The 12,720-nt window shown below is 35.4% G+C and overlaps 1 protein-coding gene across 1 annotated transcript in view; it reads right to left on the bottom strand.

Moving 5' to 3' along the window:
- UGT2B4 (UDP glucuronosyltransferase family 2 member B4) overlaps positions 1-11,854 on the bottom strand; it is a 40,758-nt gene extending 28,904 nt beyond the window's left edge. Inside the window, exon 1 of the mRNA XM_057302089.2 lies at positions 10,847-11,854. Within this exon, the coding sequence (XP_057158072.2) occupies positions 10,847-10,889 (43 nt within the window). The 5' untranslated portion in view covers positions 10,890-11,854. The remainder of the gene's footprint in view (positions 1-10,846) is intronic.
- Positions 11,855-12,720: the final 866 nt, after the last annotated feature.

Below are 12,720 nucleotides of genomic sequence, written 5' to 3'. Positions count from 1 at the left end.
ATGGAATTTCTATTTTTTTTTTTTTTTTTTGAGACAGGGTCTCACTCTGCTACCCAGACTGGCAATGCAGTGGCAGGATCTCGGCTCACTGCAACCTCCGCCTCCCAGGCTGAAGCGATTCTCCTGCGTCAGCCTCATGAGTAGCTGGGATTACAGGCGCATGCCCCTACCGCCTGTCTAACTTTTGTATTTTTAGTACAGATGGGGTTCACCATGTGGAATTTCTATTTTTAATTTCTTAAGAACCTCTACATTGCTTCCATAGTGTCTGCAATATTTTATATTCTCACCTACAGTGTACAAGAGTTCTGATTTCTCCATATCCAAGCCAACAATTGTGTGTGTGTTTGCTTGTGTGCATCTGTGCTAAAAAATACATCCTAAGAGTTGTGAATATCATCACGGTTCAGATTTTTCTGATGATTAATTATATTGAGCATTTTATCATACAGCTGATTGGCCATGTGTGTAACTTCCTTGGAGAAATGTTTTTTCAGGTATTTTTCCATTTATTTTTTCATTTATTAATTTGGGTTTCTTTTTTTTGCTTTTTGTTATTGTCACAGTTATATAAATATTTTGGTTTTTAACCCCTTATCAGATACATATCTTGACAGTATGTCTCCTGTTTCATAGATTGCCTTTATACACTGTTGACTGTTTTCTTTGCTGTGTAGAATTTTTTTTTTTGTTTCACACAATTCCACCTGTTTGTATTTGCTTTGTTGTCTGTACTTTTCAGATCATATTCAAAAAAATTGTCCAGACCAATGTTATGAAGCTTTTGCTTTATATTTTCTTCTGGGAAGTCTATAGTTTCAAGTCGTATGTTTAAGACTTTTATCTATTTTGAGTAGATTTTTTGTGTAGTGAATAGTAAGGATAAAATTTTATTTATCTTTTGTGGATATCCAGTGTTCATAGTACCATTTATTTAAGAGACTGACATTCCTCATTGAATGTACTTGGCATTCTTGTTGAAGATCAGTTGACTGTATATTTGTGGCTTTATTTTTGGGCTCTCTATTCTGTGACATAGGTCTATATATCTGTCTTAATTTGAACAGCAGACTATATTAATTATTGTAGCATTTAATATATTTTGATATAAGAAAATGTGATGCCTCCAGCTTTGTTAGACTTTCTCCTCAAGATTGTTTCAGCTCCTTCATGAGTCTTTAATGAGCAGTCATGGCTCATTATGAATTTAAAAATAATATCTAATTTTATAAAAAATGTCATGGGTCTTTTAATAGGAATTATATTGAATTAGTGAATTGCTTCAGATAGCATGAATGTTTAAACAGTATTGTTTTTCTGTCAACATACCTTTCCAAAATAGTGTATTTTTAATTGCATTCATCAATGTTTTGTAGTTTTTGATAACACTTTCACCTCCTTGTTTATTTCTATATACTTGTTTCTGTATAGGATTCTTTTTCTTAATTTCTTTTTCTAATTATTTTTTGTTAGTATACAGAAAGATAACTGATTGTTGTATGTTGATTTTGTATTCTGCAAATTTACTGAATTATTAGTTTTAAGAGTATTTTGGGGAGTACTTAGGGTTTTTCACATATAATATCATGTCATCTTCAAACAGAGGTGATTTTCCTTTCTGTGTTATAGACTTTTATTTATTTTTATTGTCTAATGGTTTCAGCTGGTACTCCAGTACTATGTGGAATAGAAGTAGCAAGAGTAGGGTCCTTGCCTTGTCCTGATATTAGATAAGAACATTTCAGTTTGTTTTGGTTGTTGTTGTTTACTATTGAATATGATAAGCTGTGGGCTTTTCATAAATATTCTTTCTTTTTTTTTTTTTTTTTTTGAGACAGTCTCGCTCTATCATCCAGGCTGGAGTGCAGTGGCACAAACTAGGTAGGCTCACTGCAACCTCTGCCTCCCAGGTTCAAGCAATTCTCCTCCCTTACCCTCCCGAGTAGCTGGGATTACAAGTGCATGCCACCACGCTGGCTAATTTTTGTATTTTAGTAGAGATGGGATTTCACCAAGTTGACCAGGCTGGTCTCAAACTCCTGAACTCAGGTGATCCACCCGTCTAGGCCTCTCAAAGTGCTGGGATTACAGGCTTGAGCCACCGTGCTCAGCTGTTCTTTCTTATTTTAAGGTAATTTCCTTCTATTTCTATTTTGTTGAGAGACTTTTTTCTTTTTTATTCATAAACTATTGTTCAGTTGTGTCAAATGCTCTGTCTGCATCTGCCGAGATGTTTGTGTGGTCTTCATTCATCATTCTGTTAATGTGTATCACATTTGCTGATTTTTGTATGTTCAACAATCCTTCATTCTAGGGATAAATTTCATTTAGTCATGATGAATGAACCTCTTAATATGCTGTGGAATTAAGTTTCCCAATTTTCTGTTGAGGAATTTTTCATCTATGTTTATTAACAATATTGGACTGTTTTTTATCTTCTTCTTCTCATTATTCTATTTCTGTCACGTGTTTGTCTGGGTTTGTTATCAGTATAATGCTGCCCTCATAAAATGAGTTTGAAAGTATCTTTTTCTTTTCAGATTTTTGGAAAAGATTATAAAGAAAAAGCATTAATTATTTTTCAAGTGTTCGGTAGTGAAGCCATCTGGTGCTGGCTTTTCTTTGTTGGCAAGTTTTGATTACTAATTCAATCTCCTTATTCATTATTGTTAGGTTCTGAAAATATATTTATTCATGACTCAGTCTTAGTAGGTTGTACGTTCTTATGAATATATCAATTTCTTCTACGTTGTCCAGTTTGTTGGTTAATAATTGTTCATAGTAGGCTTTTATAATCTTTTCTATTCTGAGGCATTAGTTGCAATGCCTCTTTCATTTTTTATTTTATTTGATTATTTAATTTTTCTTTTTAGTCTAGCTATTTGGCAATTTTATCTTTTCAAAAAAAAACCTCATCTTAGATTTGTTGATTTATTTTCCATTTTTCCATTCTTAATTACATGTATTTCAGCTCAAATATATCTTATTTCTTTTTTTTCTGCCAACGTTGGGCTTAGTTTGTTCCTTCTTGGCTCTTTTATGTGTAATGTTAGCCTGATAATTTGGATATCTTGTTTTTTTCTTTTTTAATATAGTTGTGACTACTATAAACTTCCCTCTTAGGGGTGTTTTTGCTGCATCCTGTAAATTTTGGTATGTTGTGTTTTTATTTTCACTTATCTCAAATTTTTTATCTAATTTTCTTTTTCACTTGCTCTTTTATGTATTGCTTATTCGACAGTGTGTTGTTTATTTTTTATGTAAGTTTGACTATTCTACTTTTATTTCCACTATTGATTTTGAGTTTTATTCTAGATGGCTGGAAACCATAGTTGATATGATTTCAATCTTAAATTTGTTAACATTTGCTTTGTGACTTAACGTGTATATGTCCAGTAAGGAAATTGCTGGCTCAAATGGCCATTCTGCCTCTAGGTCTTTGAGGAAATGCCACACTGTCTTCCACGATGGTTGAAGTAATTTATACTCCAACCAACAGTGTAAAACCATTTTTTTCTCTGCAACTTCACCAGCATCTGTTTTGTTTGTTTGTTTGTTTGTTTTGTTTTCTTTTGTTTGACTTTTGTATAATAGCCATTTGGACTGGTATGAAATGATGTCTCATTGTGGTTTTAATTTGTATTTCTTTAACGATCAACAAAGTTGAGCTTTTTTTCACGTTTGTTGGTCCTATATATGTCTTCTTTTGAAAGTGTATGTTCGTGTTCTTTGCCCACTTATTGCTGGGGTTGTTTGTTTTTCTCTTGTAAATTTGTTAAAGTTCCTTGTAGAATCTGGATATGAGAACTTTGTCAGGTGGATAGATGGCAAAAAATTTCTCCCATTCTGTAGGTTGTGTGTTCACGCTGATGGTAGTTTCTTTTGCTGTGCAAAACCTATTTAGTTTAATCAGATTCCATTTGCCAATTTTTGCTTTTGCTGCAATTGATTTGGGTGTTTTCATCATAAAATCTTTGCATGTGCCTATGTCTTGAGCAGTATTCCCTAGATTTTCTTCTAGAGTTTTTGCAGTTTGGGGTTTTACATTTAAATCTTTAATCCATCTTGAGTTGATTTTTGTAAATGACGTAAAGAAGGTGTCCAGTCTCAATTTTCTGCATATGGCTAGCCAGCACTCCCCACATCATTTATTATATAGGGAGTCCTTTCTTTATTATTTTATTCTGTCAAGTTTGTTGAAGATCAGATGGTTGTAGGTGTGCAGTCTTATTTCTGAGTTCTCTATTCTGTTCCATTGGTCTATGTGTCTGTTCTTGTACCAGTACAATGCTGTTTTGGTTACTGTAGCCTTGTAGTATAGTTTGAAGACAGGTAGTGTGATGCCTCCAGCTTTGCTCTTTTTGGTTAAGATTGCCTTGGTCTCTTTTTTCTTTTCATATAAATTTTAAAATAGTTTTCTCTAGTTCTGTGTACAGTGCAAGTGATAGTTTAATAAGAATAGCATTGAATCTCTAAATTACTTTGGGCAATATGGCCATTTTCAAAACACTGATTTTTCCTATCCATGAGCATGGAAAGTTTTTCTATTTGTGTCCTCTCTGATTTATTTGAAGCAGTGGTTTGTAGTTCTCCTTGAAGAGTTCCTTCACTCTCCTTATTAACTATATTACTAGGTATTTTATTCTTTTTTGTGGCAATTGTGAATGGGAGTTCATTAATAATTTGGCTCTCTGCTTCCCTGCTGTTGATGCATAAGAATGCCAGTGATTTTTGCATATTGATTTTATATCCTGAGCATTTGCTGAATTTACTTATCACCTTAAGAAGCTTTGGGGCTGAGATGATGGGGTTTTATTTTATTTTTTTTTTAATTTTTTTTATTACTATCCCTAATGCCTAGAATGAAATCTAGGCATTGAAATTGAAATCTGAATAAATGAATAAATGTCAAAATCTTTAAAATTTTGCATATGCTTTTTTTAAATTATACTTTAAGTTCTAGGGTACATGTGCACAATGTGCAGGTTTGTTACATATGTATACATGTGCCATGTTGGTGTGCTGCACCCATTAACTTGTCATTTACATTAGGTATATCTGCTAATGCTATCCCTCCCCACTCCCACAACCCATGACAGGCCCCAGTGTGTGATATTCCCCTTCCTGTGTCCAAGTATTCTCATTGTTCAATTCCCTTCTGTAAAGTATTTACCATTTTAGAAGATATTTGATGTAGTCATAACTTATGAGACCAGGTTAAAATAACATTAAAAGGAGTTTTGAATAAGTTGATTTATTTATTACAATTCCTATGAATGACTTTGCTTCCTTGAAGCAAACTTAAGAAAAATATATCACATATATTTTTCACACACATATGTATCACAATATATCACATATACTTGACACATTTACAGACATTAGAAAATGACTGATTTTAATGCAAAAACATTACCAAAAATTTAAAAAGTAATGAAAAGTAATAACAAAATATTTAATTCACTATTGATGACAGCTCTCAGCCCGTACAACACAGCCACTGCTGGAGTTGGGAAGTACTGCTGAGGCTGCATGCTCCACGGACTCAGTAGGAAACAGGAACAGGCAGGAGCCCCATCCTTTTCTGAGTTGGCAGGGTGGTAGCACCGTGCTCCCAGATGCTGCTGCAGCTGCCCAGCTGTGGCTACAGACTTGGGCATCCCTGTATTCATGGGGGTTCAGGAAGTCCCCCTGCTCCTGAAAGCTCAGAAGTGCCAGCTCCCGCTGCCTGGCTTCTCCTTACTCCCGGAACCCAGTCTGGGGTAGAGCAAAGTTGTGTCCAAGCCTGGGCACTATTGTGATGTGGCTGGACATGTGCATGCTTGGGGCAAGGCTGACACACCAGCCCCATGACACCTCAGCCCCCTCCAGACTTTGAGCACAGACGAACACAGGAAGGCAGCTAAATGGGGACTGAGGATGGCTCAGCACCATCCTGCAGGTGCCCCTCGGTATTAACAGCCTGAGTGCCATAGATGACTTGTTCATGGCACAGGAGACAGACAGACTCCTGGGTGGTAAGAGGCAGATCCCTGATGAAGCCCCATCTTCAAGCTAGGGGCACCCTAAAGCCTAGGGGCTGATATGTCAGTTGAAGATGAAGGCTGCTGCTGGAAGTAAGAAATTATGGTGCCCTTTCCATGCCCACTCATGTTCAGCCCATGGACCAATTGGCAAGCAGTTCCTCCCTTCTGAGCCCATAAAAACCTCCAGATACAGTCAGACTCTAACAGACACTGGGATGACCGGACTGTGGAAAGGAGCTACCCACTTAGGGTCTCCTGAGAGCTATTATGTCACTCAATGAAGCTCTTCTCTGCTTTGCTCACCCACCATTTGACTGTGTACCTAATTCTTCCTGGACATAAGACAAGAACTCAGGAACCACCTAATGGTGGGACTGAAACATCTGTAACACAAATCAGCCTGAAACATGTTCCCTACTTGTCATATTGCAGGTGACAAGAAAGAGAGAAGAGCTGTAGCTCTTTGGGGAGCCCAGACCGAAGGTCTCCCCAGCCAGGGACGTGACAACCTCTTTGGGGCTCTGCAGTTCCTGATGTCTCCAAGCTTCCAGGTGCCACCACATTCCCCTCATCCAGATGTGGGTGACTGCAGCAGAAGCTGTGTGCAGTACGTCTGGTCCAGCTGCAGCTTCACACAGAACTGGTACCTGTGCTGGTGCCTGGAGCTGCCCACCTCTCTGCAACAGCCAACATGCCTGGCTGTGCACAGTGGCTGGACCTTGCACTCATTCTTCTACACATGCCTCAGTACTTCATGCCTAGCTTGATGTTGGCAGGTGTGGGATCCAGGCTGGTAGCAAGAGCCAAGGGCAGCCTGCTGGGCCAAGTGGGTAGAATGAGTCCAGCAGGTGCAAGCAATAGTTAGGCAGAAAGTGCCACCACACACAGAGGGTTCTGGCTGGTGAAGCGATATCCTGAGGATCCCATGACACTAGGAAACTATAATAATTTGTTTTATGAAGGTAGCTAACATGATCACCTTAAATTCTATAAAGCAGGAATTTTCTCAATTATAAGCAGAATATAACAATTACCCATCATCACAGAAATTTTGTCACTGTTCTTTCAGGAACTGATATATCAAATGATGCAGCAAGTGTAGTATATTAATGATTTGAGCAAGAAGACTATAACACTGATGATTTAACGGGCATATATAGCCTTTTTTATCCAAGATTTAGAGATGATGTGTTCCTGAGGAAAACATCATTGGTTGGTGAGTAATTAACTGATGTTTATTGAGACATGGAAAAAGATGCAAATATATCTGTTAAAAATGTTTCAGCCTTCTAGAATATGAAAATTAAAACAAATAATATAGGTTTACATTTAATATCTAGGTTACTAGTGAGAAAAAATAAGAAATTAGAAATCATCATATTTACTTCACACACATACACACAATCAAAAACACATTATACACAACCTAAGTTTGAATGTTTCTGATAATTAAGAATAATACGAATTATCAATCATTTTTCTCATGTAGACTATCCGCTAGGTGGGAGGTAACAAACATGAAAAATCTACATGTAAACTTCAGAGATATTAGGGTCTTAGTTCCAGACAATTGCAATATAGTGAACATTGCAATAAACTCAATCACACAAATGGTGTGGTTTCCCAGTACATATAAAAGTTATGTTTACAGTATTAGAGAGTCTATTAAGTGTGCAAATAACATGATATCTAAAAAATAATGTACACACCTCAATTGAAAACATTTATTGTAAAAATGCTAACAATCATCTGATCTTTAAGCCCCGTGGTAATCTTTTTGTTCCTGGAAGATTTTTGCCTCCGTATTGATGGCTGCTGACTAATCATAAGAGTGGTTTCTAAAGATTGAGATGGCTGTGGCATTTTCTTAAACTAATTCAATAACATTTGTCACATTGATTGACACTTCCTTTTATGAAAGAGTTCTCTTTAGCATGCAATGGTGTCTGACAGCATTTTACCCATAGTAGAACTTCTTTCAAAGTTGAAGTTCATTCTCTCAAACTCTGCTGCTGATTGATCAAGCATGTTTATGTAACATTCCAAATACTTTGTTGTCATCTCAACAATGTTCAGAGCATTTTCACCAGGAGCAAATTTTATCTCAGGAAACCGCTTTCTTCTCCAATGCAGAAGCAAATTCTCATCGATTCAAGTTTCATCATGAGATTGCAACAATTCAGTTACATCTTCAGGCTCTAATCCTAGTTCTTGTACTTTTGCTATTTTCACCACACCTGCAGTTGTTTCTTTAACTGAAGTTTTGAACTCTTCAAAGTCATTCATAGGAATTGTAATAAATAAATCAACTTCTTCAAAACTCCTTTTAATGTTATTTTAACCTGGTCTCATAAGTTATGACTACTTCAAATATCTTCTAAAATGGTAAATACTTTACAGAAGGTTTTCAATTTACTCAGCCCATATCAATCACAGGAATTACAATTTAAGATAGCAATATCCTTAAAAAATGTATTTCTTAAATGATAAAACTTGAAAGTAAAAATTATACCTTGATCCAGGGGTTGCAAAATAGATGTAATGTTATCAGGCATGAAAATAACATTAATCTCCTTGTACATTTTGATCACAGCTCTTGCATTAGCATGCGCCTTGTCATTGAGAGGTAAAATTTTGAGAGGAGTCTTTATTTTCTGAGCAATAGATCTCAATACTGGGCTTAAAATATTCAGTAAATCATGCTATAAACAGATGTGCTGTCATCTAGGCTTTGTCATTCTATTTATACGGCAGACACAAAGCAGATTTATCATAATTCTCAAGGGCTGTTAGACTTCCTGATAAATAAACATTGTCTTCAACTTAAAGTCACCAGTTGAAAGCTTTAAAGCCAGGCATTGACTTCTTATCTTTCACCATTAAAGACTCAAGTGACGTATTTTTTCAATAAAGGGCAATTTTGTCTGTGTTGAAAATCTGTGGTTTGCTGTGTTAATCTTCACCAATTATCTTGGCTAGATTGTTTGGATAATTTTCTGCAATTTCTACATCAGCACCTGCTGCTTTACTTTGCACTTTTTTGTTATGGTGATAGCTTCTTTTACTAAGTTTCATGAGCCAATGTCTGCTAGCTTCCAACTTTTTTTCTGCAGCTTCCTCAACATATTTCAGGCTTCACATATTCAAAAGAGCTAGAGTCTTTCTCTGGATTAGGCTTTGGTTTAAGGAATGTTTGTGGCTACTTTGATCTATCTAGATTAAATTTTCTTCACATCAGCGATAATTCTTGCCATTTCTTCTTGCTATTTGTATATTCACTAGAGTAATACTTGTAATTTCTTTCAATAACTTTTTGTTTCTATATTCATGACTAGGTTAACTGCTATGAGAGGCCTAGATTTCAGCCTATCTCAGCTTTCAACATGCCTTCCTCACTTATCTTAATAATTTCTAACTTTTGATTTAAAGTGAAACATATGGTACTCTCTCTTTCACTTGAACATTTAGAGAGCTTTGTAAGGTTATTAACTGGTTTAATTTTAACGTTGTTGTTTCTCAGGAATAGGCCAGAGGAGAGGGAGAGAGACGGGAAAAAGTGGTTCGTGGGGCACTCAGTAGACAAATAACATGTAATAAGTTTGATATCTTATATGGGCATAATTTGTGACACCCCCAAACAATTACAATAGTAATATGAAAAATCACTGATCACAGCTCAACATATTGAATATAACAATGATGAAAAAGATTAAAACTTTATGAAAATTAGCAAAATGTGTCACAAAGATATAAATTGATGATTTGCTGTTGGAAAAATCATGTTAATAGATTTGTTTGATTATAAGATTGCCACAAACCCCCAACTTATGAGAAAAAAAACCCAAATATCTGCAAAGCATAATAAAACAAAGTGCAATAAAATAAGGTATGCTTATCCTATGAAGTATATTATAATGCATCATGTTTCTGGTGCAGGGTGATCAGAAAACCAGAGAACATAATTACCCCTCTATGGAGCAATCAGAAAAAGCTGGTGTGACAGATAACATACAGGGTAAGACAAAAGCTTTGGCAGGATCTAGGCAGAGTGTGGCTAACGGAAAGAATTCACAGTGAGTAGAATGAGAAAAGGTCATGGTATTTAGAAAGCATTCCAGTAAGTATGAATTTTAGATTAAATTGTGTGCCAGAGATTATTTTTAAAAATTGGTTGAAATTGGAGACCTTACATAGCTTTGTACAGTATATATGGGGTTTTATTTTAATTTACAGGAAAAATAACCAATTATTTAAGAAAGCCAGTCAAAATGTCAAGTGTTTGTTTGTTTGTTTGTTTGTTTTGTTTTAAGCAATCAACTCTTGTTGCCAAACACAGATTGACAAGTAAAGTCAAGAGCTCACATGTAGGAAAAATGATTAAAATGTATATTAGTAGGCTAAGTATGAGACCATAAGGGCTGGGGCTTGTCTTGATAATAGTAAATGTGAAGAACAGAGATTAAATTTGTGATTACTGACTGCATCTGAGACTAGAAGAAATGCACAAAAGCAAAGGCACTGATGTGGTTTCTACATGAATGATCAAAACACAGATAATTATATTAGGTAAAGTATGATACCAAACATGAATGGCATGTTTGGAAGAAAAATATGAACCACTTGAAATTTGTGTTCCTTCAGAGCTTAATTTTTTAATAAGTCTTTTCCATATAAATAATTATAAATTTTTGGAGACTCATTTTTTGGGCAATGTGATATAGTTTCAAGATATGGGTTAGACAATAGATTATCTACTCAGCTATCTATGCACCTGCCATTTTTTCACATTACACATTCAATGCACAATTTATAGCACTTACCTAATCCATTCGTTGATGAGACATGTAAGAGAGCAAAAAACATTATGATGTAGTCCCTGTGCTCAAGCAGCTCACATGTTTATATTTAAACAAGTTGACTAACATTTATGTTTATATTAAAGAAAGGGCTCCAGGCTGGGCGAGGTGGCTCACACCATTAATCCCAGCACTTTGGGAGGCCAAGGCGGGTGGATCAAGAGGTCAGGAGATCTAGACCATCCTGGCTAACACGGTGAAACCCCATCTCTACTAAAAATACAAAAAATTAGCCGGCTTGGTGGCGGGCGCCTGTAGTCCCAGCTACTCCGGAGTCTGAGGCAGGAGAATGGCGTGAACCCGGGAGGCGGAGCTTAGAGTGAGCTGAGATTGCGCCACTGCACTCCAGCCTGGACAACAGAGCCACAGAGCCAGACTGCGTTTCAAAAAAAAAAAAAAAAAAAAAAAAAAAAGGCTCCAATAGAGATAGTCCATAGTGAAGAGTGTTTAAAGAATATTTAGTACAGAAAGCCAAACACATTTAATTCTTTCAGATAAAGCTATGCTTCAGCTGTGACATGTCTCTAAGTGCTTAGAAAGTCAAAGGAATGCTATTTAAAACCCAAACCAACTTTAATAGCTTCTCCTTGCTAAGAAGAGAACCATATGCAAATTGGGAGATATAGTCATTGATGGAATTTTTGAGAGAGGGTGAAAGGATCAGAGATTTTATAGTTTCTGGTAATTTTTTTTTCTTTGTTGTTGTTTTTGTTGGATACAACAAATGTGTGAGAGTCTCAGGGTAATTTATTTAGCAGAACCTATTTGAGAGGAAGATTTACAATTAGCAGTTGGATAATTTTTTCTTTCATAAATAGGCAAGATTGTAATAGAGTTTCTTGTAGCAATTGAGACAATGAATGGCACTCCAGAGGAAAAGAAAAAAATGCAAAAAAATAGTAATAAAGGAAATTTCTTAGAAGAAACTGAATTAAAAACTCTTTGAAAGGAAATATTCTTTTCAAGCTGTATACAAAGCTCAGGCATGCTAGGATTACTGTATGGCTGTATCACTTCTATGAAACACACAAATTGGATTAAAAAGTTTATTCATAATAGCAAAAGACAAATGTCCTGTGGGAAGATTATATTTGCAATATATATGCCAAATAAAGATGAATTTTGCTTATGCTAGAAACTTGACCCTATCCAGAGAGGCCAAGCAGATACTTATATGATCTGGTGGCAGAATATAATTTTTAAAAAATTTTTCTTGGGAGTAAGTTGCCAGTATGTAACAAATTTGAGAATGTACTGTTTCCCTGAAAGCTACTAGAAGACACAGGAGAAATGACCATAAAGAGGAAAACACTAGACCTAAAAATTGTACACTCAACTGAGCACAATGACAAAGAGATACTGATGACTAAGATAGGCACATAATGCCTAGATAGTAAAGTCTTCACATTAGAGATTGTACGTGGATAATTCTAAGAAAAATATTTCTGGAAAACAGAGAATCTTTTCAATAGGTATACATGCACTCCTTAAGGTAAAGTTAAGATTATGATATAGTATGATATAGTATTATGTAAGTAACAACATAATAAAAATTATATAAATAAAAAGCAAAACATGAAGTTGCAGAACAGAAAGGTAGACAAAATACAATATTTGACTCTCCAGTGAATGAATGTAGAAAGACTATAGAATATAATTACTAATTCCAAAGTAGTGGTGGTTTACAGTAATTAAGAATGAACGCAAAGGTGATGAAAGTTTTAAGGGAAGTAAAACTTAGGTAAGGAAACATACCTCAATAAATAATGAATAAACTTAATAAATCTTAATAAATCTTAAATAAACTTAAGAAAGACCTGTGACAATATGCTATGTTG

This window comes from Pan paniscus, chromosome 3, assembly GCF_029289425.2.
Source record: "Pan paniscus chromosome 3, NHGRI_mPanPan1-v2.0_pri, whole genome shotgun sequence".
NCBI classification, from domain to species: Eukaryota; Metazoa; Chordata; class Mammalia; order Primates; family Hominidae; genus Pan; species Pan paniscus.
This window is presented reverse-complemented; position numbering and strand designations above follow the sequence as displayed.